At 46.2% G+C, this 26,525-nt stretch overlaps 1 protein-coding gene across 4 annotated transcripts; it reads left to right on the forward strand.

Annotated features, from left to right (window-relative positions):
• Positions 1–5,209: 5,209 nt before the first annotated feature.
• On the forward strand, positions 5,210–22,203 carry LOC148477809 (uncharacterized). Of its 4 annotated transcripts, none has more exons than XM_088456156.1 (6): positions 5,210–5,454; positions 10,084–10,477; positions 10,638–10,793; positions 15,980–16,174; positions 18,183–18,261; positions 19,007–22,203. In XM_088456156.1, exons 3-6 carry the CDS (start codon positions 10,716–10,718, stop codon positions 21,037–21,039), a joined length of 2,385 nt encoding a protein of 794 aa, XP_088312282.1. In that variant the 5' UTR covers positions 5,210–5,454; positions 10,084–10,477; positions 10,638–10,715; the 3' UTR covers positions 21,040–22,203. The 4 variants fall into 4 exon arrangements, with proteins under 4 accessions (XP_088312282.1, XP_088312284.1, XP_088312280.1 ...); XM_088456158.1 differs by having other exon boundaries at positions 10,084–10,197; XM_088456154.1 differs by having other exon boundaries at positions 10,084–10,793.
• Positions 22,204–26,525: the final 4,322 nt, after the last annotated feature.

The following is a 26,525-nucleotide window of genomic DNA, read 5'->3' on the forward strand; positions in this document are numbered from 1 at the left end:
CATGCTTGAGCACAGGTGATTTAATTAGTACCTCTGTCATTTGATTTAACCATCTGGACTCAAAGCATGGGTATCCTTAAAACCTGGACTGTAATGGCTGAGTTTGGGAACCTTTTCTGTACGCACTGTATATTACTCGTAGACATGTATGCTCTGTATGTTGTATATAGAAGTGTTTTTAACGGGTAATTGTCATAAATAAAAATGTACATAAAGACACTGTATCTAGCGTTTCTCTTTTATGTATAATTATGTCATTTTACGAGGTTTGGAATTGTTAAAGAATTAGTTAGATGAGAAGGAGTGGTTTTTTAAATAAATATCCACCCCAACAGGTGAAATATTCTGCTTTTTAGAAGGAACACTGTACAAAGTAATCATTTTTAGCAACCAAAATGTATCTGTACCTTTTTAGACAACCAATTACTTTAATTCATGTTCCCCCATAGAGCAGTCATTTATAGATCCTTTTAATGACATTTTTGCGGATGCCTGAAGCCATCGTTAATGGTATTAGTCTAGAACAGTGGTAGCCAACCCTGGTCCTCAAGAGCTACCAACGGTGCATGTTTTGTAGGTCTCCTCACAGAATCACAAGTGATATAATTAGCTCCACCTGTGGATCTTTTCAAATGTGTTAGTAATGAATACACCTGTGCACCTGCTGGGGGGTCTGGAAAATGTGAACTGTTGGTAGCTCACGAGGCCCGAGGTTGGGAATCACTGGTGTAGGACAATGTTATATTGTATTTGTATGGTGCCACAAGGGTTCCATAGAGCTGTTATAGGGGCTAGGATACAAGGAAAAAAGCACAATGCATGAGACTATTACAGATGACTTTACAAATTGGCAGAACAACATAATTAAAGCATACAAATCCAAGAATAACATCGAAGAGCCAGTGGGCCAGATGCGGAGATGAATAGAGCGCCAATGCTTGCGCAGTTGCGTGACTTTTTAATACTGCGCATGCACGGAAATTTGAGGAAACCCTTAGTGCGCATGCGCAAGCCTAGGTGTGCATTGGCGTATGCAGTTGCATATGGCATCGCTGTGATTAGAGACAGCACTAGCAATCCATGGGCCTTTCAGGGTGGCGACTGGGAGGTGGCCTGAAGTGGATGCAAAAAGAGGCTGTTTCATGGACGTGATTTAGGGGATCCTCAAGGAGACAGTGATCCGATCCATGGAAGAGTGGTAGGATCCACTAACGAACTTTTGCATTACTCAGATTTTGCAGGGTTTACTCAGATACTGCACCAGGGGAATGCTTAACCTGTCATTTCCACTTATACATCAGGCCCAGTAGAAGAAAGGGTCCTGCTCATGTAAGAGCTTAAGTTTTAATGTGAATTTGGGCTGTCATAGGGGAGATGTATCAGGCCTTGGAAAGAGAGAAAGTGGAGCAATTATCCAAAGCAACCAATCAGCTTGTCCTTTCAAAGACTGTGCTAGATCAAATACAGTTAGAAGCTGAGTGGTTGCTTTTGACAACTTCACTTTATCTCACTCTAAGGATTAATGTCTCTCCTTCTTAAGGAGAAGGAGAGAGTAGCTGTGATGTGGATACAGGGGCTGGAAAGGAGGAAGGATAGCAGGCTTGAGCGCAAAAGATGATATTCAAGAACATGCTTGAAGGCGAGTAGGCCAGGTGGAGGTCTGAGGGCATTTCAGAGGTTGGCAGCAGTGCAAGTAAAATCCTGAAGGTGTTAGTGGGGAGTATGAGAGGAGGTGGTTATAGGCAGAGCCGAGTGGGCGGGAGGGAGTGTCTGTGGAAATGAGGTTGGAGATATAGAGGGGTGGGGGGTAGTTGAGTTATTTTAAGGTTAGTGGGAGGTGGTTGAACTTGATTCTGTATAGGACCAGGGGCCAGAAGAGGGATTCATAGAGCGGCGCCAGAGGTAGAGTAATGAGTGAGGACAATGAGACCATGAGTCAATGCGACAATGTTGGGAATGCAGAAGGACAAGGCAGCAATGTAGTAGGGCATGAATGATGGCTTTAATGGCTTCCAGTGTGTGAGAGAGGCCTTAATTCTAGAAATATTATGGAGGCAAAAGGGGCAGGATGAACTAAATGTTGGGAGTGAAGGCGAGGACAGAACCAAGGATGATACCCAGACAATGGACTCGGGAGACAGAGGAGAAGGAGGTATTGTCAACAGCTTTCTGTATCAAGGAGCACTGGAATAAGTCATGACCGTAATGGCACTGTCCGCAACTCAGGGAAATGGAGCTGCAGCAGTCTTAAGACCGTAATTCGTTAATAGAGGAACATTAGAGATCTAGAAAACTCCTTGGGCCTTTTGCACTAATTGTGTTTTTTCTGTATTCACAGTGCTGTCATTTATGGTAACGGTGGGGGAATCCCCACTTGACTTTTGTACTGGGTAGTGGCACTGTGTATGGCAGTGATTCCCAACCTCGGTCCTCAAGGCACACTAACGGTCCGAAAGCCTTGCTCCCATCCTTACAGACAGAGGTGATGGCGACGGTCATCAGAAACAAAGCAGGAGAAGAGAACCCCACCTTGAGATTGGAGTGGAGAGCGCCACGAGGACAGCTGCCATGAGACTGGTAAGCAAGAGCCAAGTGCCATTTCCTGCATGTCGTGACAAGAAGAGCTGACTCCAGGAAGTAGGTCAGCTACTCCAAGTAGAGTTTCAGGTGGCAGATACCAAGAAGACTCTGATGCAGATGTTGGTTAAATAAATTTTATCAAAATCAATCACTCACCTGAAGATGGGATACATGGGTCCAAGGGCCTCGAGGATGAGGTGCCAAGTCGGCTGCCATTGGATCTTCAGAAATTTGACCCCCTTACTAATAAAGCTGATCATAGCTTTAGGACTAAAACCCTCCGAAAAAGAGATGGGACAGTGTCAATTCGGAAAAACTTAAAAGGTTGCCACAGGCAGATGACACAAGAGGAAATGAGCATTCTGAAAGAAGCACACCCAAGGTTTGGCTAATGGCATGTTTGTACGTTTACAGATCAGTCTCAGATATCGACACTGGTTTTAGAGCTATAGAGAAAAATATAGACACATTCTAAAGAGAGCCAACTACACACATAGAATCTGTCAACTATCTGGAAGTTAAGGAAGCTCTGAATGCCAATAACATCAAAATCTCATCCATGTTGTACAATTTATACAGCCAGTGCCTTGGAGAGTGCCAGTTTTTTTTTTCCAACCATCCCAGCCACACGACAACCAACCTTCTCTGCAGGGCCAGCACCAGACCCTGAACTTGCCATTGAGCACCCAGCTGTAGGTATCTCTCCCATTGACATAAGTGATGCGGTATAGATTTGGAGAGGTAGACTCTGCTGATTCCAGGGCTCCTCAATGGACTGGCTCTTTGCTGGCCAAAGTCCCCAGTGCATTGGGCTGGCCCAATCCGCACGTCGCTGGGGAAGGAATAAACTGGGATGAAGGATCCCTGTACCGATTTAATGACATCTGGTGCCCTAGCAAGCCCTGAACAGCAGTAAAACTATAGTATGTGCAATGACAATACCAAGCCCAATTGCTAGTGTTTGCGCACGATGTCACTATAGCAGGTCACCTAGGGCTCCGGAAAACTAAACATTGTCTGTAGACCATCTTTTACTGGCCTGGTATAATTCAAGATCCACAGTGCTTTAGGGCCCCTCGCAATGTCTCACAAATAACTGAGTCCTATCCACACCGCCTGATCCCTATCATAGGGGAGCTATTCTCAAGGGCAGTAATCAATGTAGTAGGCCCCTTACACCACATCGGCCATATTAGAAAAAGGTTCATCCAGACTTTTATAGATTTTTCTACTCAATGCTCCAAAGCTGTCATCTTCTCTATAGATGCCAAATATAGCACAGGCGTTTTGTCAACTAGGGTTTAACTAAGAAGTTAGGGGTGGTATATATTAAGCTTTGGAAAGAGATAAAGTGGAGTAGTTACCAAAGAAACCAATCAGCTTATAACTGTCATTTTAAAGACTTAGATTGGTTGCTTTGGGCAACTATTCCACTTTATATCTCTTCAAAGCTTGATCCATCCCCACCAGGGGTCCTAGTTCCAAGGGCAGTTAAGGCAATCTCTCTGGGAAAAGTTTGTAGTTCAATAGGTCGTCTTCACACCGTCCTGTATCAACCTTGGACCATAGGTGACTATGTAAGTGGTTCTGTGGTATTCTAACATATTTGCTCAGCACATATATTATTAACTCGCAGGAAGGAGACTGGTAGAAGTTCTTGCAGCAGTGTGGGGGGATACAGCCAGTATCCCGGTGGGCATGATGTCGGCACTGGAATCCCGATGTGCCGGCATCCCATACCCAACCCAGTGTGGGAATCTGAAGGGGCTTAAAAGTTAGGTCAAATGAGTTCTGGAAAATGTTGGCGACAGGAAGGACTGGGAACGGATCCAGAATATCAAGTACACTGCTATAAGATTACTTTGCATAAGGTTATTGGTAAATAAGTGGGAAAAGCAGATGCAAACTATTATTATTACACTGTGCAATGCAAGAGCTGTGAGTGCACATATCTCTATTATATTTATTTAATTTAACGCTGTACATAGAAAGTAATAATACATATTTATCTCGTGTTCCTTTCTATTACATCAGCACCCTGGACAGCTCACTGCATTGCAGTAGTCCACAGGTTCTCAAACTCGGTCCTCAGGACCCCAAACAGTGCATGTTTTCCAGGTCTCCTCACAGAATCACAAGTGAAATAATTAACTCCACTGTGGATCTTTTAAAATGTGTCAGTGAGTAATGAGTACACCTGTGCACCTGCTGGGTGACCTGGAAAATGTGACGTGTGGGGTCCTGAGGACCGAGTTTGAGAACCACTGCAGTAGTCTATCTAACAGGCATGATATCCCCAGTATAAGTCATTATTATCTTTGTGACCCTGCAATCTGCTTGCAAGGCTTGCATTACACAGTAGCGGGTTCCAGCTCTGCTCAAACACAGAATCCTCTTATTATACAGAGCAGATGATGGTTGCAATTTTGCAAATACAATGCGACCGGTGGACAACACTGTGAGCGGAACTTTAGAGCTCTCTCTCAGGTCACAGGGGGAAGGAAAACAATGAGAGGACCCATGGAACGCACAACCCGGAAGTGACATACAGCTTCTTGTTCTGATCACCCTCACTGTGGATGATAGAGGGTTGAGCCTAGTTCCCCTTCGCCGTAAGGACGAGGGTGTCACGGACGCTCTGTGACTCGCTCAACTGCCTTTGGCCCCGCCCAGCACCTGACGTCGCTAAGGTCCTTCCGGCGAAGGGGATTTCTACTCACTCGCGGTAGTGTCCAGATACCCTTCGCGGAGAGGACCCTAACGTCATTAGCTACTCACGACCAGTGTTTTCAAGTCACCAACTTCCTTCCGGTTTATGCACGAAGAGGCGAAGCGTTGCTGGTATAACGCAATTGGGTGTTGCACAGTCAGGAGGTAATTACATTTATTGGGCTCTGCTGTGTCAGCGTTTTCTTATTTACCCCACATGGTACAGGTGGAGCAGACTGCGGTGTCCTGGGCTGGTGTATACCGGTCACCAGCGTTCTACAGACTGTTCTTCTATGTGAGGCTAGGCTAGGACTGACCTGCAGCCCCAGAACACCATTCCATATTAATGTATGCACCCGAAGTCATATAAGCATTGCTCAGCCTGATGATGTAATTGTGTGACTCTATGACCTAAGGTCACATGATTGTATTTATTGCAAGTGGGATGGACAGCAAGCATGACACTGACAAGCCTTCCCATGTGTGATTGAATAGGGTGCGTGCTGTGATTAGGATAGATGCTATGAGCCGTATACAATTTGAGCGGACCCGCAATACTTTTCTGCCTGATTTGCAGGCGGAACAGTATCGCGTGCCCGCGTATCCCCGTATTCAATTTGAAAGTAGGCGAAAACGGGACCCGGCGAAACTTAAACAAGCGGAAAGTCCTGTCAGATTTGGGGAAATCAGCCTGACACCCCCCCAAAAGTTGCTCTGACATGGGGGTTAGCTATGATACCCTCGATTTGGCATGCTGAAGGTATTTGGTGTTTTTAAACGGGTGCTAAATAGCGTTTTTGTATAAGTGGTGCAGAATAGTATTCAGGAGGGGTTTTTGCAGAAAATAAGTTATCCCAGCAAATTTTGGGTACTTGAAAATGGGGGTCAGCATATTTAAAAGTTGGTAAAGTTAAGTTTAAAAAATTGTGAAAAATCCACCTTCCGCAAGCACCTGCAATGAATGAAACAACTGGGGCATACTTGGGGACCCTCCCAGAGTCTAGTTTGCTAGTTTTTAACTTTGTCCCCCAACATTTTTTTATTTTTTTTGCCCCCAAATTGAAAGTGATTTTTTTTGGGGTGTTCTTAAGTTTTTGGGGGTTCCCGCAGCGTTGCACCCCAAAACCCCAATCCAACATCGTGGTAAATAGTAGATATTTATAATCACAAATGTGCCAATAAAATACTTCAGGAAAGTCTATAACGAGAAGACTCCCTGGTAGATAATTTATGGTACCTTCCGAATTGGTGCCAAAAGTTAGTCAGGTGTCCCTTCAGGTATATAGAACAGTCCAAGAAGTAAGTCCACAGAGGTTAAACAGACTCCAAACCAACGCGTTTCGACCATGGGTGTCCTTGGTACTAAACGTTGTAAATCAGTGGGTCCCACACTTTCCTTCATTACTGCGCCCTAGAGTTTCAGACACCCCTAGGCAGGGCCGAAACTAGGATTTTTGGCGCCCCTGATAGTAATGCCCCCTGCAGCAGTGCACCTATAGTAATGCCCCTGTAGTAGTGCCCATATGGTAATGCCCCTGTAGTAGTGCCCATATAGTAATGCCTCCTTATTAATGCCCGTGTAGTACTGCCCATATAGTAATGCCCCTGTAGTAGTGCGCATATGGTAATGCCCCTGGGAAGAGTTGGAACCTGGAGAGAACTCCGGCTACTGCGGTGCTTCAGGGAAGGAGCCGGGCACCCGCTGGTAATAAAACTCAGCGGGCGTCTGGCTTGGAGTCCCCCTGCGGCACCGGGCTGGAGGACACTGGTGCGGTGGTGCACGTGCACTTCCAGCCCCCCCCCCCCCCACCCTGCCGTAGTCCAGAAGTTTCTTGAGAAATTCATGACAAATATTAAATGAAGTAAATTGTGCTGATCAGCCACCCTTAGGCTCAGTTATGTGATGGTTGCGTTTCTGTTTGGCCACATATTTTATGATTGGCTAAACCAGAGCTGGTGGCTGTCAATCACAGTGACCATTATTCATTTTATTTGGTCCTAGACCACCAACCTGTGGCACCCAGTTTGGGAACCACTGCTGTAAAGTGATTTTCTGTAGGTGGCAAACCTCAGGCATAGATGTGTCCTTACACTGTGAGCAGCTTTTTCGCTGAATATCAGAGACACTGGGCTGCGACTTTATCCACAGAAGAATTGGTCTTGTGCTCATACAAAGTCGTAGATGAAGCACATTTGAACTTGGGGTGAGGAAAAGCTGCATCTGCTCACATCGGAGTCTTTTTTTACACAGACTCCGTCTCACACAGATGTACAAATGCCGGTGGTCAGTGTATCAGTGTATGCAAGTAATGCAGTATTGTCGCTCCCAGTTGTTTATTTGCGGAACTAAAATGCAAATTTTGAATGAAAAAAAAACAATTGGGGCGGCTGAGTCGCAGAGGAACTGGCGCCCCGAGAGGTGATATATGGTGCAACTGCAACCACAGTAAAAAAAAATGGCACATTGGTAGCATTGCTGAGGCTGGTTTCTGTGGGAAAAGCTATTAGCAGACGTCTGAAGGCGGGCATGCTATTTTTGACCAAAATGCTAAAATCAATGGTCAGGGTCACCACACGTGCTGCACTGACCTCTGACCTGCCTTGTAAGTTACCCTTATTCTAGTGTTCATGCTAGCACCCTGCACCTCACAACCCGTGCAGTTCCCCTTTCCTGCCTGAGGTGTTGCTCTCTATGCTCTGGTGCTTCTAGCACACTCTGGTCTGTATCAGAAGCACCAGAGCAGAGTGTGACACCCCAGGCAGGAAAGGTGAACTGCTCGAGTTATGACAGGTGCAGGGTGTTAGAATGAACACTACTTATACATTTCCTCTCAGAAACGCATCACCTTGACAGTGATGGTCATGAGACTCCTCCTTCCCTGACTAAAATAAATTTGACAAAAAACTGGCACTTTAGAAACTAAAGCATATGTAATGATATGTATATGTCCATATAAGTTCTGCTATAGCTGAGAGCAAAAATCTTCTAATCCCCCTGTGGTGATATACGCACAAGACTTGTTGGTAAATATGAGCATGTAGAGTGTGATGGTGTGATATTTCTCTGATGGGAGGGCCAGAAATAATGGGGTATACAGACAGCCCTTTGAATAGGTCACCAAGAAATGAATTTCCTGGAGAATACAGGATACAAAGCACTGATCAAGTGCATTATCTTTTATAAGATGTATAATGCACTTGATCAGTGTTTTGTGGTTTTTGTGTCCCATACACCGTTCTCTCTGACCGTTTCACCTTCCCACGGAAGAAAAAGAAGATTATGATGGGTGCCCTACGGAGCAACTCTTTTGTTACTCGTTCAAGTGAGACAGGCACCCTCCTGAGGTGACGAGCAGAAATGTGAGATAAGTCCTTGTTTTGGGTGCCGAAACTACGACTTTAGACGGGTTTAGCTGCTTTACACTCTCTTTGGGCGCAATAAAGCGTGGGCGCCCAAACACAAACTGAATAGCGTACCCCAATATCCCGTCACTTTAGTCGGGAGATTGGGTGCGATAAAACAATTGAATTGTCAACACAGATCTAATAAACTCTGCATATAACCTGGAGTATAATTGAGGTTCTTATCACATATGTGGCCAAATGTGAGCCCATCCACCACGTCAGGGTGATTCCCATCAGGTGGGTCCTTAACATCACTAATAAAACACATTATGTCAGTTTATCAAGGACTAAACATAATAATAGGGACTATAATAATAGGTGCTACCATGCTGAGACTTGTAGTGCCATGCAGGAAAAAGATGACGCTTTTGCACACTGCGCACGTTTTGCAATTGGTTTGAGGTCACGCACGCACAGAGGATCCATACGCAAAGTGAGTGACAGGTAATCTGCTTTTGTAGGTGGGTAATAAAACGCTGGTGTGTCGGACAGTTTAAACATCATTACATGGACGTGCATAAATTAGCCCCTGCACTCTCCTTCATAGCATGAGAGCTCTCAGCGTGTCAGGAGAGCTGCAGTGTTTGCGGCTGGTCAGATCTTCCACAAGGGCAAGATGGCTGCTCGATGTGCGTCCATGATACCGATACTTACACAGGTAAGCCACATTGTACGCAGGTGAGAAGGAAGCAGTGGGCGTCCTTATGCTCGGGTGATCTTTGGAACTATTAGCATTTTGTCACAGCTGTGTACCATAAGAAAACGCAGCTACGATCGCATTCAGGTCCATCTCTGAATCAGGCCCTAAGAACGCTAATAGTCAAACAGATAAATAAACTCTGCATATAACATGGAGTATAATTGAGTCCATCCACCACGTCCAGGTGATTCCATCAGATGGGTCCATAATATTACTAATACTAACAGTTCTACTCCATGGTATTTGCAGAGTTTATTATATCTGTTTTGGCTATCAGTATTCTTAGTGCATAGAGTGTGTACCAGCATCATCATTTTCCTGCATGGCACTACAAGTCTCAGCATGGTAGCACCTGAAATTATTGTGTTACAGCTTACCATCCTGGGGGGGGGGGCTGTATGAAGAGGTGATATGTGTAATTTGGTAACTGTGCTGCAGTTATGGCTTCCCTGTATGTAGTAATGCAGGACAGTGATCAGAATGGCAGGGACACCCCTGTCATTATCGGCTGCACTGTACATGGATAGGCGGAGAAGTGATGTGACACTGACCATTCCGACAACTGCAGCTATCCATTCTGACAGCTGCATCTGTCTTTGCCGCACGTACAGCACTGTCCCTGGCTGTCAGAATATGCACCCAGGGGCTGTGCTTACAATGAACCAATAAAGTTTTTTTTTTATCATCAGGTGCCGCTGAGGATTTCTGATGTGCTGATTCGCTGCAAGCCCCAGTCAGATGCCGACAGACGGAGAGTGCGATTCGCCGGAGACATAAGCTAACACTTTTCCTCTTCAGCAGAAGTATTTTTTTAAATACATGCCGTCGGCAATTGGCCCTGCTTTCCCTCTATAATAGGCGACTCAATCCAATGCAAATACAACTTGATTAGTAGTTAAATCAATCAGTTAATCAGTCAGATATAATGTAATTGTGACTCGCATGAGCTCAGTTCAAGCAATTGATAAAGGTATGTCCTGTATCACTGGTATCTAAGCTGCTGGGTGTCCAATTTGTGCCGTGCTCCTCAGAAGGTGGAGGAAATCTCTGAGTGATTACTGAGGCGGAGAAACGCGTCAAGAGGTTTGGAAGCCTGGTGTATATACCATCGATTATTTTACCAGAGGCTTGTGTTAGATATAGCAGACATTTTATTTATGTTCCTGATGGTTATTATCTAGACAGCTGCATAAATGGGATTTTGTCACCTGGTCATATATATTTTTTATTTCTTTATTTCTAGATCTAGCTTTGAGGTTATGTGAATGTAAAAACCATTTATAGGAAGAGCGTCCTGCATAGCTCTCCTGACTCACTGAAGATGGATAAAGCCAGGAGTCACATGACTGAGCGGATCTTAAACCTGACTCTGGAAATGATCTGCTTGCTGATTGGAGAGGTGAGGGATTCTGGGAATGTTAGTGACATCACTACTATCTCTTTCTAAAACAGGGACCTGACTTTAGAGGTGAAGGATTCTGGGAAGGTCAGTGACATCAGTCTTATTTCTCATCCTAAAAAAGGGTCTGCAGGGGTAAAGGGTTATGGAAATATAACAATGACGTCACCGGTGTAGTGAGGGTTTCTGGGAATGTCACAGTGACATCACTTAGAGTAAGCGTCTGCCACAGAACTTAGTCACACCGAAACAGAATAGATTGTTATTGTGCTCATGGATTAGGGCTGGCTAACCTGTGACTCTCCAGCTGTTGTGAAACTACAAGCCCTACCATGCCCTGCAACATTTTTTTCCATTCCCAATAGCAAAACTGTGCAGGGCATGCTGGGACTTGTAATTTCACAACAGCTAGAGGCCCACAGGTTGGCCACACCTGCCAAATAAAGTCTAAGGGCCTGATTCAGACCCACTCGCGAGCGGCTGCCCGCTCGCAAGTGGGTCGATGTTCTGGACTGAGCATGCGCACGACGGAGGGAGCTCCGTCGTGCGCATGCGCCAGACGCGACGAGCGAAGGAAAGTCCTTCGCTCGTTGTGTCTGATCAAAGGGGGCGTGCTGTCGATGTTGATTGACAGCACGCCCCCTTTGGTAGGCGTGCCGGGGGCGTGCCTCCCTGACGGGGGCGTTCCCACGGGAACGCCTCCCGTCAGAAGCCGGCCCACTGACATCACTAGTGATGTCAGTGGGAGTGATTTTGGCTCTGATAGAGCCAAAATCACTCCGGAGCTTGCGGTTGAAAACCTCAACCGCAGGCTCCGGCTCGCAGTTTCGATGGTCGCGATGGTCAAGACCATCGCGGCCATCAAACTGCACGCTCGTATAGCCTGTGGGTAGTGACCCACAGCTATACGAGCGTCCAGGAGGACGCTCCATTTTCATGGAGGCCGGCCCTCATTCAGAGCGTGCGCTCTGCTCAGAGCGTACGGGTCTGAATGAGGGCCTAAATTCACAAAGACTGTCTGTAATAAATGGTATTAACAGTGTTTATTATCAGCCAACCGCAGGGCAGCACTTAGTCACATGATTTGAACTGCCAATTGTTTTATTCCACTCCCTGTAGTTGTAGTGCGGCTATTCTCCTGCTATATTTGCTATTTACAGTGAACAAGAAGCCCTCTGACAGCATAAATGTCTCCATCCACCCGCATGAAGCCCATGTCAGTGCTATAGTCTCTCCTGTCCAAGGAAGCTCCTACAGATGTGTCCACATACATAGTATGTCCTTGCATGTTAAACAGCCTTTCTAGTCGCACCATGTCTTGGCATCACTTGGTAGCGCCTAGCGTCTTTTCATGCACCATTTTCCCTTCAAATGTGTCTTATTGGCAAACCAGTAGCTTCTGCTGATTAAAATGATATACGGCAAGCCTATATTCTGTGTACGGCTGCGGCTGTATCTGCATGTGACATGCTATGTTACAGTGTTACAGCCGCTGACATGGTAACGTAGTATTTAGCAAGCAGATACACGGACATGAGGGCAGGCCTATCTTAGTGATAACAAGAGGCATTTCACCACAGGTAGATTATGTCAGGACTTGATTGGAGCTTGGATCCGGAGCGGAGACAGGAGCAGAATGTGGGACCGTTTGCTGGTATTGAAAAGATGCCGGTCTAAATGGGGTGTGACTCGTGAATGAAGCAAGGTGCAGAAAGTTCAGACGGCAATTGAGGGAGACGAGGTACGTCAGAGACTGAAGCCGGGGCTGGAGGCGTACGAGGACACAGAACCTTCAGGCATGGCAGGACCCTCTATCGGATAGGCAGTGGGAGAATGCGATCCGGATGGAGTCGGAGGTGGAACAAGCTGGAACATGGGCAGAGAGATAGCAGGCTGGACCACGGACGACTGCAGCAATACAAGCAAGGGAGCACAGGAACTAGGCTGTGTAACACGTTGCACTGGCAACTAAAGTGCCTCTTGACAGCCCTATAGTACTCACAGGTAGTGCAGGATTGGTTGCTAGCCGTCCAGCCCAAGTTGCAAGCTGATTGGTCGAAATAGACATGTCACCCGAATCCAAGATGGCAGTGCCCAGTGATCGCTAGCGCTGAACAGGAATGCACTGCCTGCTGTTCTGCCAGCCACTCTGCCTGATCTCCAGGGCCAGGATCATCTCCAGAAGCCAGGACTCCAGCAGGAAGGGCCCTGCCAGAGCGCTCTGAGAGGTAAGGTCCGCGCTACCCGCGGTCCTGGTCGTGACAGATTACATATTACTGTTGAGCATCAGGGTGGGTTAGCCCTAGAGCATGGCACAAGGAACTATCTAGATTTAGGATTTAAATACATTCTATAGTAATCTGTATTTTACACGTATGCTTCAATATTTGGCCTTTTACACAGGAAACTTAGGGCCTGATTCAGACCCACTCGCAAGCGGCTGTCCGCTCGCAAGTGGGTCGATGTTGTGCACTGCGCATGCGCACGACGGCGGGAGCTCCGTCGTGCGCATGCGCCAGACGCGACGAGCGAAGGACTTTCCTTTGCTCGTTGTGTCTGATCAAAGGGGGCGTGCTGTCGATGTTGATTGACAGCACGCCCCCTTTGGGTGGCGTGCTGGGGGCGTGCCTCCCTGACGGGGGCGTTCCCAAGGGAACGCCTACCGTCAGAAGCCGGCCCACTGACATCACTAGTGATGTCAGTGGGAGTGATTTTGGCTCTGATAGAGCCAAAATCACTCCGGGCCTTGCGGTTGAAAAACTCAACCGCAGGCTCCAGCTCGCAGTGGCGATGGTCGCGATGGTCAAGACCATCGCGGCCATCAAACTGCACGCTCGTATAGGCTGTGGGTGGTGACCCACAGCTATACGAGCGTCCAGGAAGACGCTCCATAATTATGGAGGGCGGCCCTCATTCAGAGCGTGCGCTCTGCTCAGAGCGTCGGGCTCTGAATGAGGGCCTTAGACACACACAGTGGTGGTACAGGTAACACCATCCACTTACCTAACTAAGACCAGAATAATTTTCATGTGGTTTCCTCTCTCAAAAATACCAGTATCTATAATAAAGTAACCGTGTTTACAATAATATACACCATGGCTAAAACATACATAATAAAGGTTATACTCTGCGAGTAACAAGGCATATCAATATTGCAGTGACAAATGAGCCTCTCATTTCCTCACACTGTGTCTTCACTCTACTGTAGCCTATTCTACACGAACCTGATGCTAGTTCCTCTGCTTACTCTACAAGCCACGTCAATGTGCACTCTATGTCCCACTTGCTCCTATCATCCTAGCAGCTCCCTCTAGCCTGTAAGCTCTCACAAGCCCACTTTACAAAATCAACGGGAATCTTCTAATGGAAATGACAGATAAGAAATCCACATGCACAGGAGGCAAGTTGTAGCAACGTTAATGAATGACGTACTATCATCTGGAGGGGTCAACACTCAAACAGCCAATCAGAAGCAGCTAAGTAGAGCTGCTGGTATCATCATTATCATTATCGCCAGGCTGCTACTGTTACACCAACTATAAAGTATATCTGGATGTGCTTCCAAGTCTCATGAGGTCGCGTTTCTAGGTGGAGCGTTATACTCATGTGTTCCTGTCCTTACTGTGCTCCATTTACACTTGCCGATCCATGTTCTGCCTCCCAGAGCGTAAGGCCCGGCAAGTTTAATATATGTTCTAATCTATATGCAGAGGTTTTGGTTCGGAAATCCTTATAGTTATAACTCATATCCAACTATAAAGTGGCAGCTGAATAGATTGAGATAATACAGTACAGTAACTGAAGGAGCCAGATTGCAAAGGGTCACAGGCTTCCGTCTGAGCAGATTTGATAGCTGTTGGTGAAACTGAGAGTTTCTAGAAATAACTGTATTTGCCAATGTTTATCTCATGATAGCTAGGTCACTGAAATCACTAGCAGTCTGGCACCGCCCTGTGCATGCCCTTCTGCCACGGCATTGTGTCTCCAGTGCAAATGAAACCTTTCCCTCTGAGGCACATAACATGGAGCTGGGTGAAATTCAAGGTCTTTATTAGCGATATTGGGTTTGATTCAGAGGTAGGCGCCTAAGGAGGCACTAATCTTTATTGCAGCACATACGGATGCAGAAAGTGGGCGTCTCAGTCACACAGATGTACACCAGGGAAGGACATTGTAGCGCCATTTGCATAAAGTCGCAGATGAGCGACCGCCAACAGACGGGATGTAGTTGGCATCCGGCGTGCGTGATGCCGACGGTCTGAATACCAGTGACGAAATCCCAACAGGTTGGGATCCTGGCACCAGTATCCCGGCATCCCGAAGGTAAGTATCTGGGTGTTAGGGGGATGTAAGGGTTAGGTAGTGGGGTTAGGGAAAGACATTAGGGGGAGGATTAGGGTTAGGCACCGGGTAGGGAGTGTTAGGATTAGGGTAGGTTAGGTTTAGGCACTAGGGGGGGCGGGTGTTAGGATTAGGGTGTCGGGAGGGGGCGGTTAGGTTTAGGCAGTAGGGGGGTGAGGTTAGGTTTAGGCATCGGGGAGGGGGTGTTAATGTTCGGGGAGGGGGAGGTTAGGGTTTGGCACCGGGGAGGGTTAGGGTAGGGGTTAGAAAAACACTTACCTGTCTTCCCTGTGGGTGACAGGATTCTGGTTGTCGGGATTCTGACCAGCGGCATCCCGACAGCCGGGATTTCATACCCAACCCCAATAGACACATCTGCGGGCGCTTCTGAATTAGGCCCAATGTTTCATATGACACCAATAATACCTGTAAGCAGGTCGTCTCTGTAAGCTGTGACACATGATTGCTGTATGACCCAACATTCAAGACTGGCAGCAATCTATTTCTTTACTGATTTTGGCAGAGTGGTCAGGGATTGATGACCCTCTCTGATATCTGTGCTGGGCGTTTGAGTATGAAGACAAGTCACTCTGTTTGGGAACTATAGTTTGATTATAATACATAATGGTGAGGTTGCATAGATGTGTGATTAGCTGCATGGCTTTTTACACTCTGTATTTTGCAAGTGACAGGTGCTGTGATATATGGCTTATTTTTGTTTTTTTAGGACTTAATAGTACATGCGGATATCACACTTAATTGTCTTTGCCAGGTGTTTTATATACTATGGCTATATAGGTATGTAAATAATTGGGATCCATAAATAAGCTCTTTTCAATACACAGGACTGCGCAGTAGTGAGGAAGAAATCCGGTGGGCACGTGACCCCCAGCAGCAGCCGTCACTGTGTGTCAGGAGGACGGAGCAGGACCCAGAGCCCCATCACGGTGTCTTCACCTCACTCACTAATACATGAGAGAGACAATGATCAGAAGATCCTGGAACTCACCAATAAGATCATTCAGCTGCTGACTGGAGAGGTGACTGCTGGGAATAGGACATTATACAGTAACACCAGGGGATGTGTCTGAGAGGTGACTGCTGGGAATGGGACATTATACAGTAACACCAGGGGATGTGTCTGGGTGATGACAGGAGAGGTGACTGCTGGGAATGGGACATTATACAGTAACACCAGGGGATGTGTCTGGGTGATGACTGGAGAGGTGACTGCTGGGAATGGGACATTATACAGTAACACCAGGGGATGTGTCTGAGAGGTGACTGCTGGGAATGGGACATTATACAGTAACACCAGGGGATGTGTCTGGGTGATGACAGGAGAGGTGACTGCTGGGAATGGGACATTATACAGTAACACCAGGGGATGTGTCTGGGTGATGACTGGAGAGGTGACTGCTGGGAATGGGACATTATACAGTAACACCAGGGGATGTGTCTGGGTGATGACTGGAGAGGTGACTGCTGGGAATGGGACATTATACAGTAACACCAGGGGATGTGTCTGGATGATGACTGGAGAGGTGACTGCTGGGAATGGGACATTATAAAGTAACACCAGGGGATGTGTCTGGGTGATGACTGGAGAGGTGACTGCTGGGAATAGGACATTATACAGTAACACCAGGGCATGTGTCTGGGTGATGACTGGAGAGGTGACTGCTTGGAATGGGACATTATACAGTAACACCAGGGGATGTGTCTGGGTGATGACCGGAGAGGTGACTGCTGGGAATGGGACATTATACAGTAAGACCAGGGGATGTGTCTGGGTGATGACCGGAGAGGTGACTGCTGGGAATGGGACATTATACAGTAAGACCAGGGGATGTGTCTGGGTGATGACTGCTGGGAATGGGACATTATAAAGTAACACCAGGGGATGTGTCTGGGTGATGACCGGAGAGGTGACTGCTGGGAATGGGACATTATACAGTAAGACCAGGGGATGTGTCTGGGTGATGACTGCTGGGAATGGGACATTATAAAGTAACACCAGGGGATGTGTCTGGGTGATGACTGGAGAGGTGACTGCTGGGAATGGGACATTATACAGTAACACCAGGGGATGTGTCTGGATGATGACCGGAGAGGTGACTGCTGGGAATGGGACATTATACAGTAAGACCAGGGGATGTGTCTGGGTGATGACTGCTGGGAATGGGACATTATAAAGTAACACCAGGGGATGTGTCTGGGTGATGACTGGAGAGGTGACTGCTGGGAATGGGACATTATACAGTAACACCAGGGGATGTGTCTGGATGATGACCGGAGAGGTGACTGCTGGGAATGGGACATTATACAGTAACACCAGGGGATGTGTCTGGGTGATGACTGCTGGGAATGGGACATTATAAAATAACACCAGGGGATGTGTCTGGGTGATGACTGGAGAGGTGACTGCTTGGAATGGGACATTATACAGTAACACCAGGGGATGTGTCTGGGTGGTGACTGCTGGGAATGGGACATTATACAGTAAGACCAGGGGATGTGTCTGGGTGATGACTGCTGGGAATGGAACATTATAAAGTAACACCAGGGGATGTGTCTGGGTGATGACTGGAGAGGTGACTGCTGGGAATGGGACATTATACAGTAACACCAGGGGATGTGTCTGGGTGATGACTGGAGAGGTGACTGCTTGGAATGGGACATTATACAGTAACACCAGGGGATGTGTCTGGGTGATGACTGGAGAGGTGACTGCTGGGAATGGGACATTATACAGTAACACCAGGGGATGTGTCTGGGTGATGACTGGAGAGGTGACTGCTGGGAATGGGACATTATACAGTAACACCAGGGGATGTGTCTGGGTGATGACTGGAGAGGTGACTGCTGGGAATGGGACATTATAAAGTAACACCAGGGGATGTGTCTGGGTGATGACTGGAGAGGTGACTGCTGGGAATGGGACATTATACAGTAACACCAGGGGATGTGTCTGGGTGATGACTGTATCATTGTGTGTGTCAGGTTCCTATAAGGTGTCAGGATGTCACTGTCTATCTCTCCATGCAGGAGGGGGAGTATATAGAGGAACACAGGGGTCTGTACAAGGACGTGATAATGGAGAATCACCGGTCCCTCACATCACTGGGTAAGATGTGATTTTGTATACAAATTAGTCTCTGTATGAATATATTGTTAAATGTGCAGAATGTGGGGATCAACAAATTACTAGAATCAACGAATACATATAAAATATGCTTGGATAAACGTATATGACAATTAAGGTTCGGCTTCCAAACCCTTTAATAGGACAAAATTACAAATACTCTCTCCACATTTTAGAGTCTCAACCAGTCCTGTCACAAGCAGTAATTGCTGCTATATTAATGTTATTGTATAGTTTTTATATTCCATTATAAATAATATTGTTACATAATGTGGTGTTTTGAGCCATTATTTTCTGCCAAATCCAGTATATTTGGTTAAATTCATATTTTACAAAAGATGATAATATAAAAATTGGGTAGCTGAGTGAAGAGAAGACTTTGTGAAGATGTTCAAAGAGTTGTCGGTTGTCCTTGTCCTGTTGTAGACAGAGCCGTGCGGAGGGGTGTGCGAGTGGCGCAGTCGCCTAGGACCCTGGGAGCGGCACCGTCTCCATCCCCATGGCCCCTGCATCTGACTAGCAGGGTGCCTGAAACGGCACCCTACTCTGCCACTGGTTATAGACTACACCGCCCTCCGCCTACTGGAAGAGCAGCCTAAGGAACCACAGTCTACAGACTTTAGTGTGCTGGAATGTCACTCTCAGGAGCCGTTTTTCAGTTTTTATTATCCATGTTTTTATATTTATCTATATTTATATTTGATCACAATGTATTTCTCTCCGCCAGATCTCACAGAGGATACAAAAATATCTGGAGGATCCTGCAGCCCTATTTCTTTAAAGGACAGTATGGATGAAGTTCACAGTGTTGGTGTAAATGTCCAGACTACAACATACTCGCCAACCGTTGAACACAGCCCCATAAACTGTCTGGAGAATGTCACTGAGAAATCAGCGTCGTTTGCAGTTGAAAATCTCACCAACCTGTATTCACCCAACGATCACACATCTCTACATATTAAGGAGGAATCGGCCTCGTGTGATGGAGGAACCCTCACACACACTGACATGTATACACCCACATATCATACACAGTATACATCTACTCATATTAAAGAGGAACCAGTCTCATGTGATGGAGGAACCCTCACACACAGTGACATGTATACACCCACATATCATACACAGTATACATCTACTCATATTAAAGAGGAACCAGTCTCATGTGATGGAGGAACCCTCACACACACTGACATGTATACACCCACAGATCATTTACAGTATACATCTACTCATATTAAAGAGGAATCGGCCTCATGTGATGGAGGAACCCTCACACACACTGACAAGTATACACCCACAGATCATTTACAATATACATCTACTCGTATTAAAGAGGAACCAGTCTCATGTTTAGAAGATCTCACAGATATTGAAATTTCAACGGATCAATCACAGTATCTATCTATTCTCATTAAGGAGGAATCAGTCTTGTGTGGTGAAGCTGATGTCACAGAGACCGACCTTTATACACCCGCACAACATCCGCAGTATAACACTAGTCATGCCGAGGAATACAACAAGACTGACGACAAACAACTATCAAAAGAGAGACCATTCATGTGTTCGCAATGTGGAAAGTGTTTTACCAGCAGCTCAAACCTTATTAAACACAAAAGATATTCCTGTGCGGAATGTGGGAAATGCTTTGTCAGTAACTCGCACCTTATTAAACATCAGAGAATTCACACAGGGGAGAAGCCCTACTCCTGCGCTGAGTGTGGGAAGTGCTTCATCAGTAAATCAGACCTTTTCGTGCACCAGAGAAGTCACACAGGCGAGAAGCCGTATTCTTGTGCCGAATGTGGGAAATGCTTCGTCAGTAACTCGCACCTTATTAAACATCAGAGAATTCACACAGGGGAGAAGCCCTACTCCTGCGCTGAGTGTGGGAAGTGCTTCATCAGTAAATCAGACCTCATAGTGCACCAGAGAAGTCACACAGGCGAGAAGCCGTATTCTTGCGCCGAATGTGGGAAATGCTTCATCAGCAACTCGCCTCTGATTAGGCACCAAAAGATTCACACAGGGGAGAAGCCCTACTCCTGCGCCGAATGCGGCAAGTGCTTCATCAGCAACTCAGACCATCTCAGGCACCTGAAGACTCACACAAGAGAGAAGCCGTATTCTTGTGCCGACTGTGGGAAATGCTTTATGGTCAACTCAGATCTCGTTATACATCAGAGAGTTCACTCCGAAGAGAAACCCTACTCCTGCTCCGAGTGTGGGAAAAGTTACATCCGTAAGTCAGGTCTGGTTATGCACCAGAGAATTCACAATGGAGAGAGAGCCTATTCCTGTGCCGAGTGTGGGAAGTGTTTTATCAGTAACGCTCCTCTAATCAGACATCAGAAGATTCACACGGGAGATAAGACGTGCTCGTGCCCAGAATGCGGGAGATGTTTTGGTAGTCATTCAGATCTTGTTATGCATCAGAGGAGTCACACAGGAGAAGAAGAACCGTTTCCCTGCGCTGAATGTGGGGAACTGTTTGCCAGTAGCTATGGTCTCATAGAACATCACAGGACACACGTGGGGCAGAAGCCATATTCTTGCTCTGAATGTGGCAAATGTTTCGCTAGTAACTCAGATCTGGTGGAACATCATAGAATCCACATGGGGGAGAAACCCTATTCCTGTGCCGAGTGTGGGAAATGTTTTGTATATAAGTCACTACTTCTTCATCACCAGACAAGTCACATAGGAGACCCTGGGCCCTATTCAGAGGTGGGCGCAGTGCTGATGTCGGAGGCAAGCTGACAATGTTTATAGTCTCCGTGTGCGTCCCGATGGTTACTGCCGAGAGTTGCAGAACAAATTAATGCACAGAGGGAGGCAATTTCGGTGGGTATTCCTGGATATAACTGGTGCGGCTAGCAAGATAAGGGCGTATTGCCGTCAGCGACTGCGTCTTTTGCTGCAGTTGCACTTGCATCAGCTCCATGTTCAGAAGGACATTCTGCACCTGCATAGGCGTGGTGCAATGTCCTCTGGTGCAATGTCCTCAGGTGCAAACGATAGTGGGTCTTTTACAGACAGCAGTGGATTAGAGCGGCAGTTAGTGAGCATCTCAATCGGAAGCCCATCGGCTGTGGCATTAGCATAAACTCACAGTTGTGCTGTGCACAAAGACAAAGTCGCGGCTACAACTTCGTCCACCTCCGAATTAGGCCCCCTGTGTCTTGCTCTAAATGGAAATTCATGGTACCATTAATCCACATTCAATTCATTATGAAATTAATAGTGGAGACATTGTATCTTTTGCACTGAAAGTTTAGCTAGTGCTGTGCAAAATCATTCAGCTATCTCTATTCATTGTAGTAGATGAATCAAGGACCTCATGGACAAGTGCGCTGGCAGCTGGTGAACTTAAGTTAGTTCTACCAGATTGACTGTAGCTGGGTTGGGATGGTGGCTGGTCGTATTCGCACAGCCATATGTACCAAGGTAAATTTACTCTGGTCCCAGTCTTCTTTCCTCATTGGCTATTCAACCGGACAATTAAAAAAAAAGTAAAGGTGCCCATCCACTGACTAGACTGTTACGTTGAGCGAATGAACGATAACGATCGTTCAATCGTTTGCAAAAATGTCTAAAACGACCAGCGGTTCACGTGCCCGTTGGTCGTTTAGACATCTATCATCATGCAAACATGCTGGACAATCTGACGATAACGTCAGGTTGAGCATGTTTGCAGATGAATGATGAGCCTGCGCTGAACGACTGCTCGTTCAGTGCAGGCTCATCACAGACTGACAAACAACTGAACGATTACAATGTCGTAATCGTGTAGTCGTTTTCATGTCTGCTACCAGTATTTAGTTTCTTCTTTGCTTTGTCAAGTGCTGTGAAACAACCCAGGAGGGGTTTTTTTTTTGAGGATACTAATATTGTATAGATTTATTAAATAAAAACTTGAAAGCATCCAATAGGTTTGATCTATTTTTTTTATTTTATTTTGAAGATACATTTTTCGGGGGAGATTCACTTTAGTACAAAGAGCCTTACACATCAGTAACGGAACCATGTCAAGGTATCTTGCACTTAATTGAATCTCCCCCTTCTTCTGCTTGTAAATACGTCCGCAGTTTTCAGTTGGGGGTGGGGATAGAGAAACCAGTAGCTATTGTAAAGTCAATGCAGATTATTGGAGGGTATGTGTGCTGGAAGAGACATGGGGATCTATTTACTAAGCAGTGTTAGGAGACAAAGTGAAAAGTGATAAGAAAGTGATAAGGTGCCAGCCAATCAGCTCCCAACTGCCATCTCACAGGCTGTGTTTGAAAAATGACAGTTGGGAGCTGATTGGCTGGCACCTTATCACTTTCTTATCACTTTTCACTCTGTCTCCTAACACTGCTTAGTAAATAGACCCCATGGTCACCTGAAAGCTTGTATTAGCTATGTGATGTTCTGGTTAATCTGATGCAGGAAGATTATGGTGCCGAATGCACCTTTTGTGGGGATTGTGGAATAGGGTAAGTTTTTATTACTGTTTTCTATACTACACTATTGTGTTTAAATACTACAAGTATTTTATTTTACAGTGAAAAAAGCAGGATGCATGACATAATACAGGTGTTCTTTAAAACATAAATTAATTCTGCATCAGATTTCTTATAGGCCTATGTACTGTTCTATTTGTACTTATTCCCCATAAGCCCCTTTCCCAATCACAGTATGTGGATACATTTTTTTCAGTAGTTGATAACTACATAATTAATTGCAGGGGGCCAACACCGAACTCACGTAATAAACAAAGGGTGTTGCAATAAGGACCACAAGGTTAATCGTTTGGTAAAAAAAATAGATTGTATTAATAATTATTGGCACAGTTGGAATCCTAATAGATAAGTGACATGTAAAATGTAAGATGGAATGTGTAAAAAAGAAATAAGACAATGGGCCTGATTTAGAATTGGACGCTATTGCCCTGACATATTGTGACTTTGTACACAGAGGCTGTGTGATAATATGCTAGCATGCCCTAATAGCAAAACTGTAGCAAGGCATGCTGGGATGTGTAGTTCTACAGCAGCTGGAGGGCCGTATGTTGAATAACCCTGCTGTCAGGGTATTTGTTTGCACCAACCGGGCTCAACGAGAAACGACTCCCGCACCAGTCGGCACTTTCTGTGTAAAGGGCTCCATACATCAGACGGCCATTTCACCAATCGGACCAGTACCGCCGAGTGGAGATGCTGATCGGCGGCTATCGATGATAGGCGTTCAGTCGGGGAATCACTGAAATGCTTTGTGTTGAATATCCCCGATTTGCTGATCACGATCATATTGTGATTGTCAAATCAGTGAACTCCAATATGTTTGATTTCGCCAAGGCCAGGACCTCGGTGTCTGGGAATTGGCCCAATCCAGTGCTGTATGTATGGTGGCTTTTACTTTCAGAGTTTGTTAATAAGGGTGAGGGGGTTGCTTCCCATGTGGTCCGTTTAATGGTGCCCATCTCTACCTGTCCACATATATGCCTAATGCTACATTTTCTTTAAGTATTGAAATTCACCTTGATGTGTCAATCAATCAAATTTATTGTCACATCCACATTAGAAACAAGTGTCCTGTATATATGTGTACCCTTCCAGGGGTGTATCCCTGCCCCCCCTTCCTTCTCTTTTCTGTATCCCCTCCCTCATGTTTGTTTTTAAAATGTATTCTGTAAAAATTAGTGAGTACCAGTGAGCCCTTAATGCCCTGCATGCTGGTACGTGTGGTTCTCCAAGTACCAGCATGCTGGGACCTCCAGTTCTACTGTTAAAGACATTATTCTTTTACACAATCAACCCAGCACCCACCACCCAGGGGTGTCAGGGATAGCCCCGGGCTAGCATCCCAGGCCTGAGGTGCCCTGGAAAAGGGGAACCCCTTTATTGGGGGGTCCCAACCTGCCCAGGGATCCCCGGCCTTTGCTGACTAGTGGTCAGGTAAGAATGCTTTGGCCAGGGGTCCCAGTGAAAGGTTCCCTTGGCTGTGGCATTACACCCCCGCTAGAAAAAGTCCGGTGCTGGTTGTGAAAAATACAGGGGAGCCCCCTACTCAATCTGTCTCCTGTATTCCACAAAAAGGACTGGTTCACTGAGGACAGTGCTGATTGATGAAAATACCGAGGAACCCTATGGTTTTTTTCCCCTGTATTTTCACAACCAGGACCTGCTCAAAAAAAGCCCGGTGCTGTTTGTGCTTTTAAGGGGGAACCTGGATGAGAGGGAGCAGATTTTTTTTTTTTCCCTGGACAGGACAGAGCTTAGCCCTGGCGCTGGCTAAGCTCCACCTCCTTTTTTTAATTGGCCCATGGCCCGCCCTTCCCCACCGCAGCGGTGGCCATCTATGGGTGCAAACCATCGATGGTTAACCATAGATTGTTTTTATGCCACCAGTGGTAACCACCGATGGGCACCCCTCCAATGGCCATCCCTAGGCTCTGGATGCCAAGACGTGCTTTTAGTTCTTCAAGTTCCAGTATGCTCTGGTAGTCATGGGTATGTAGAAAATATAAGCAGGGCTTGCTAGGACCAGAAGTGCCAAATCCAATTTACCTATCCTTCACCAACTTATTACTTCAACACAAACCAGCAAAAGGCATTCTGTGGACCCCTAATTCTATAGCATGGAGATGGTTTTCCTGGGGTGAAGGCCTTTTACTCCAAGGGAACGTCTATGTAGCACGCCAAGTGGCTGTATTTGCCGGCTGCCTCAGAAGCCTGTTTTACTATGCTAATGCCAGAATCAATAGGTCTAATGTGGGGGTCTGTCAATCTGTAAGTGGTAAGCCCACTGACTTTACGCCAGATGCCATCATTAGTATGGGCACTTGCACCAGCCCTATGCTAGATGCAAGAGATCCGTCCGGTACAGGCTCCCCTTCCCAGTATGCATGGCTCAGAATCACATTGAACTTTAGATGCACGCTCACGACACGCCCATGACCAGGGGAGGTACCGAACGCTCGCACTGTTCCCCGCCCCAAAACACCCAATTTCACAGCAGATAGATCCAGCCAAGTTCCATCTTAAGTTCACATCTGTGCATGTGCTGTTTGCTCCTTGAGTACCATCGCAGCCTCACGCACACTTACACAAGCCCTGACCTTACTCAGGAATTGCTAACCTCATGGCATGCAGGAGTACTCAGGGCAGTGCAGTGGATAATTTATGCACGCCCCTGTAACGGCGTTCAAACGCTCTGGCACGCCTAGGTTCCGCCGACCACCCCCAGTCACCACCCACAAACGGCACTTCCTGTCAATCACCCTGTGATGGGTCTGCATAGTTACTGTGATCGCAGGGCCTGATCACAAGGACCCGGTTTGCGGACGCGCACCGCGATGCATGCTCAGAACGCAATAATCGGCCGATTGCATGCATAATCACATTTGCGATCGGTAGTGAATCAGGCCCACTGTACATAATTGTGGTACTCATTTTGTTGTGGCTGCAGTTAGGTCTGTGCTGCTTAGCATTGGACCCGGCCCCTCACACCTAGAGAGTCCCGGCCTAATGCTGCGGGTCACTGGGCCCCTTCTAGTACCCCCTGACAGGTTGGTGCCAGCCTAAACATGTTAAAATGTAGCTTAATAATTGGCGCAATACTAAATTCTATGTAAAAAGAACAGCTTGATACATAGGCCCCTTAATATCTAAAATTACTGCAGATAACAAACACTACAGAAGTCTCACCAAAGTTCCAAAGACAGATATTAGAAAAAATAAACATTTGTGTTGCACTGGCGTGTATCCTGTTTACATGTATTAATACATAGGATCCAATCAGTCTAGAAATCTCTTCAAATGATCATGTACAGGTAACACATTGAAGGGATATAAATACAATATAATAAATCACTACAAGTGCAAAATATACAGTTCATCCAGTGATAAAACCCTTTTTAGTCCAGAATGTAGCTTTGTCACCCGAAATAATATTCCTTTTGCCGGGTGTATAAGTTTAAAAAAAAAAATTAATAATGTTACTAATTATTGATACTTACCTAAAATCATCATCTTTTCTTCAGCCAATGTAATCAGTATTGAAATGAAAGGAAAAAAAAAAAACCATGTAGACAAAATGGACTGCTCATGACTAGCTGCCAATGCCAAACAAGGGCCTGATTCAGTGCTGTACGCTTTGCCGATTTTCACACAGTTGATTCTTTACTACTGTGCAGGTCAGTGACATACGGTTAGGTCAATGGCTGGGGCTACACACATGGAAATGGGTCTGAGTGCTGGGAG

The sequence above is a fragment of the Taudactylus pleione genome, unplaced genomic scaffold (genome assembly GCF_031769625.1).
Source record: "Taudactylus pleione unplaced genomic scaffold, aTauple2 ptg000689l, whole genome shotgun sequence".
Classification (NCBI taxonomy): domain Eukaryota; kingdom Metazoa; phylum Chordata; class Amphibia; order Anura; family Myobatrachidae; genus Taudactylus; species Taudactylus pleione.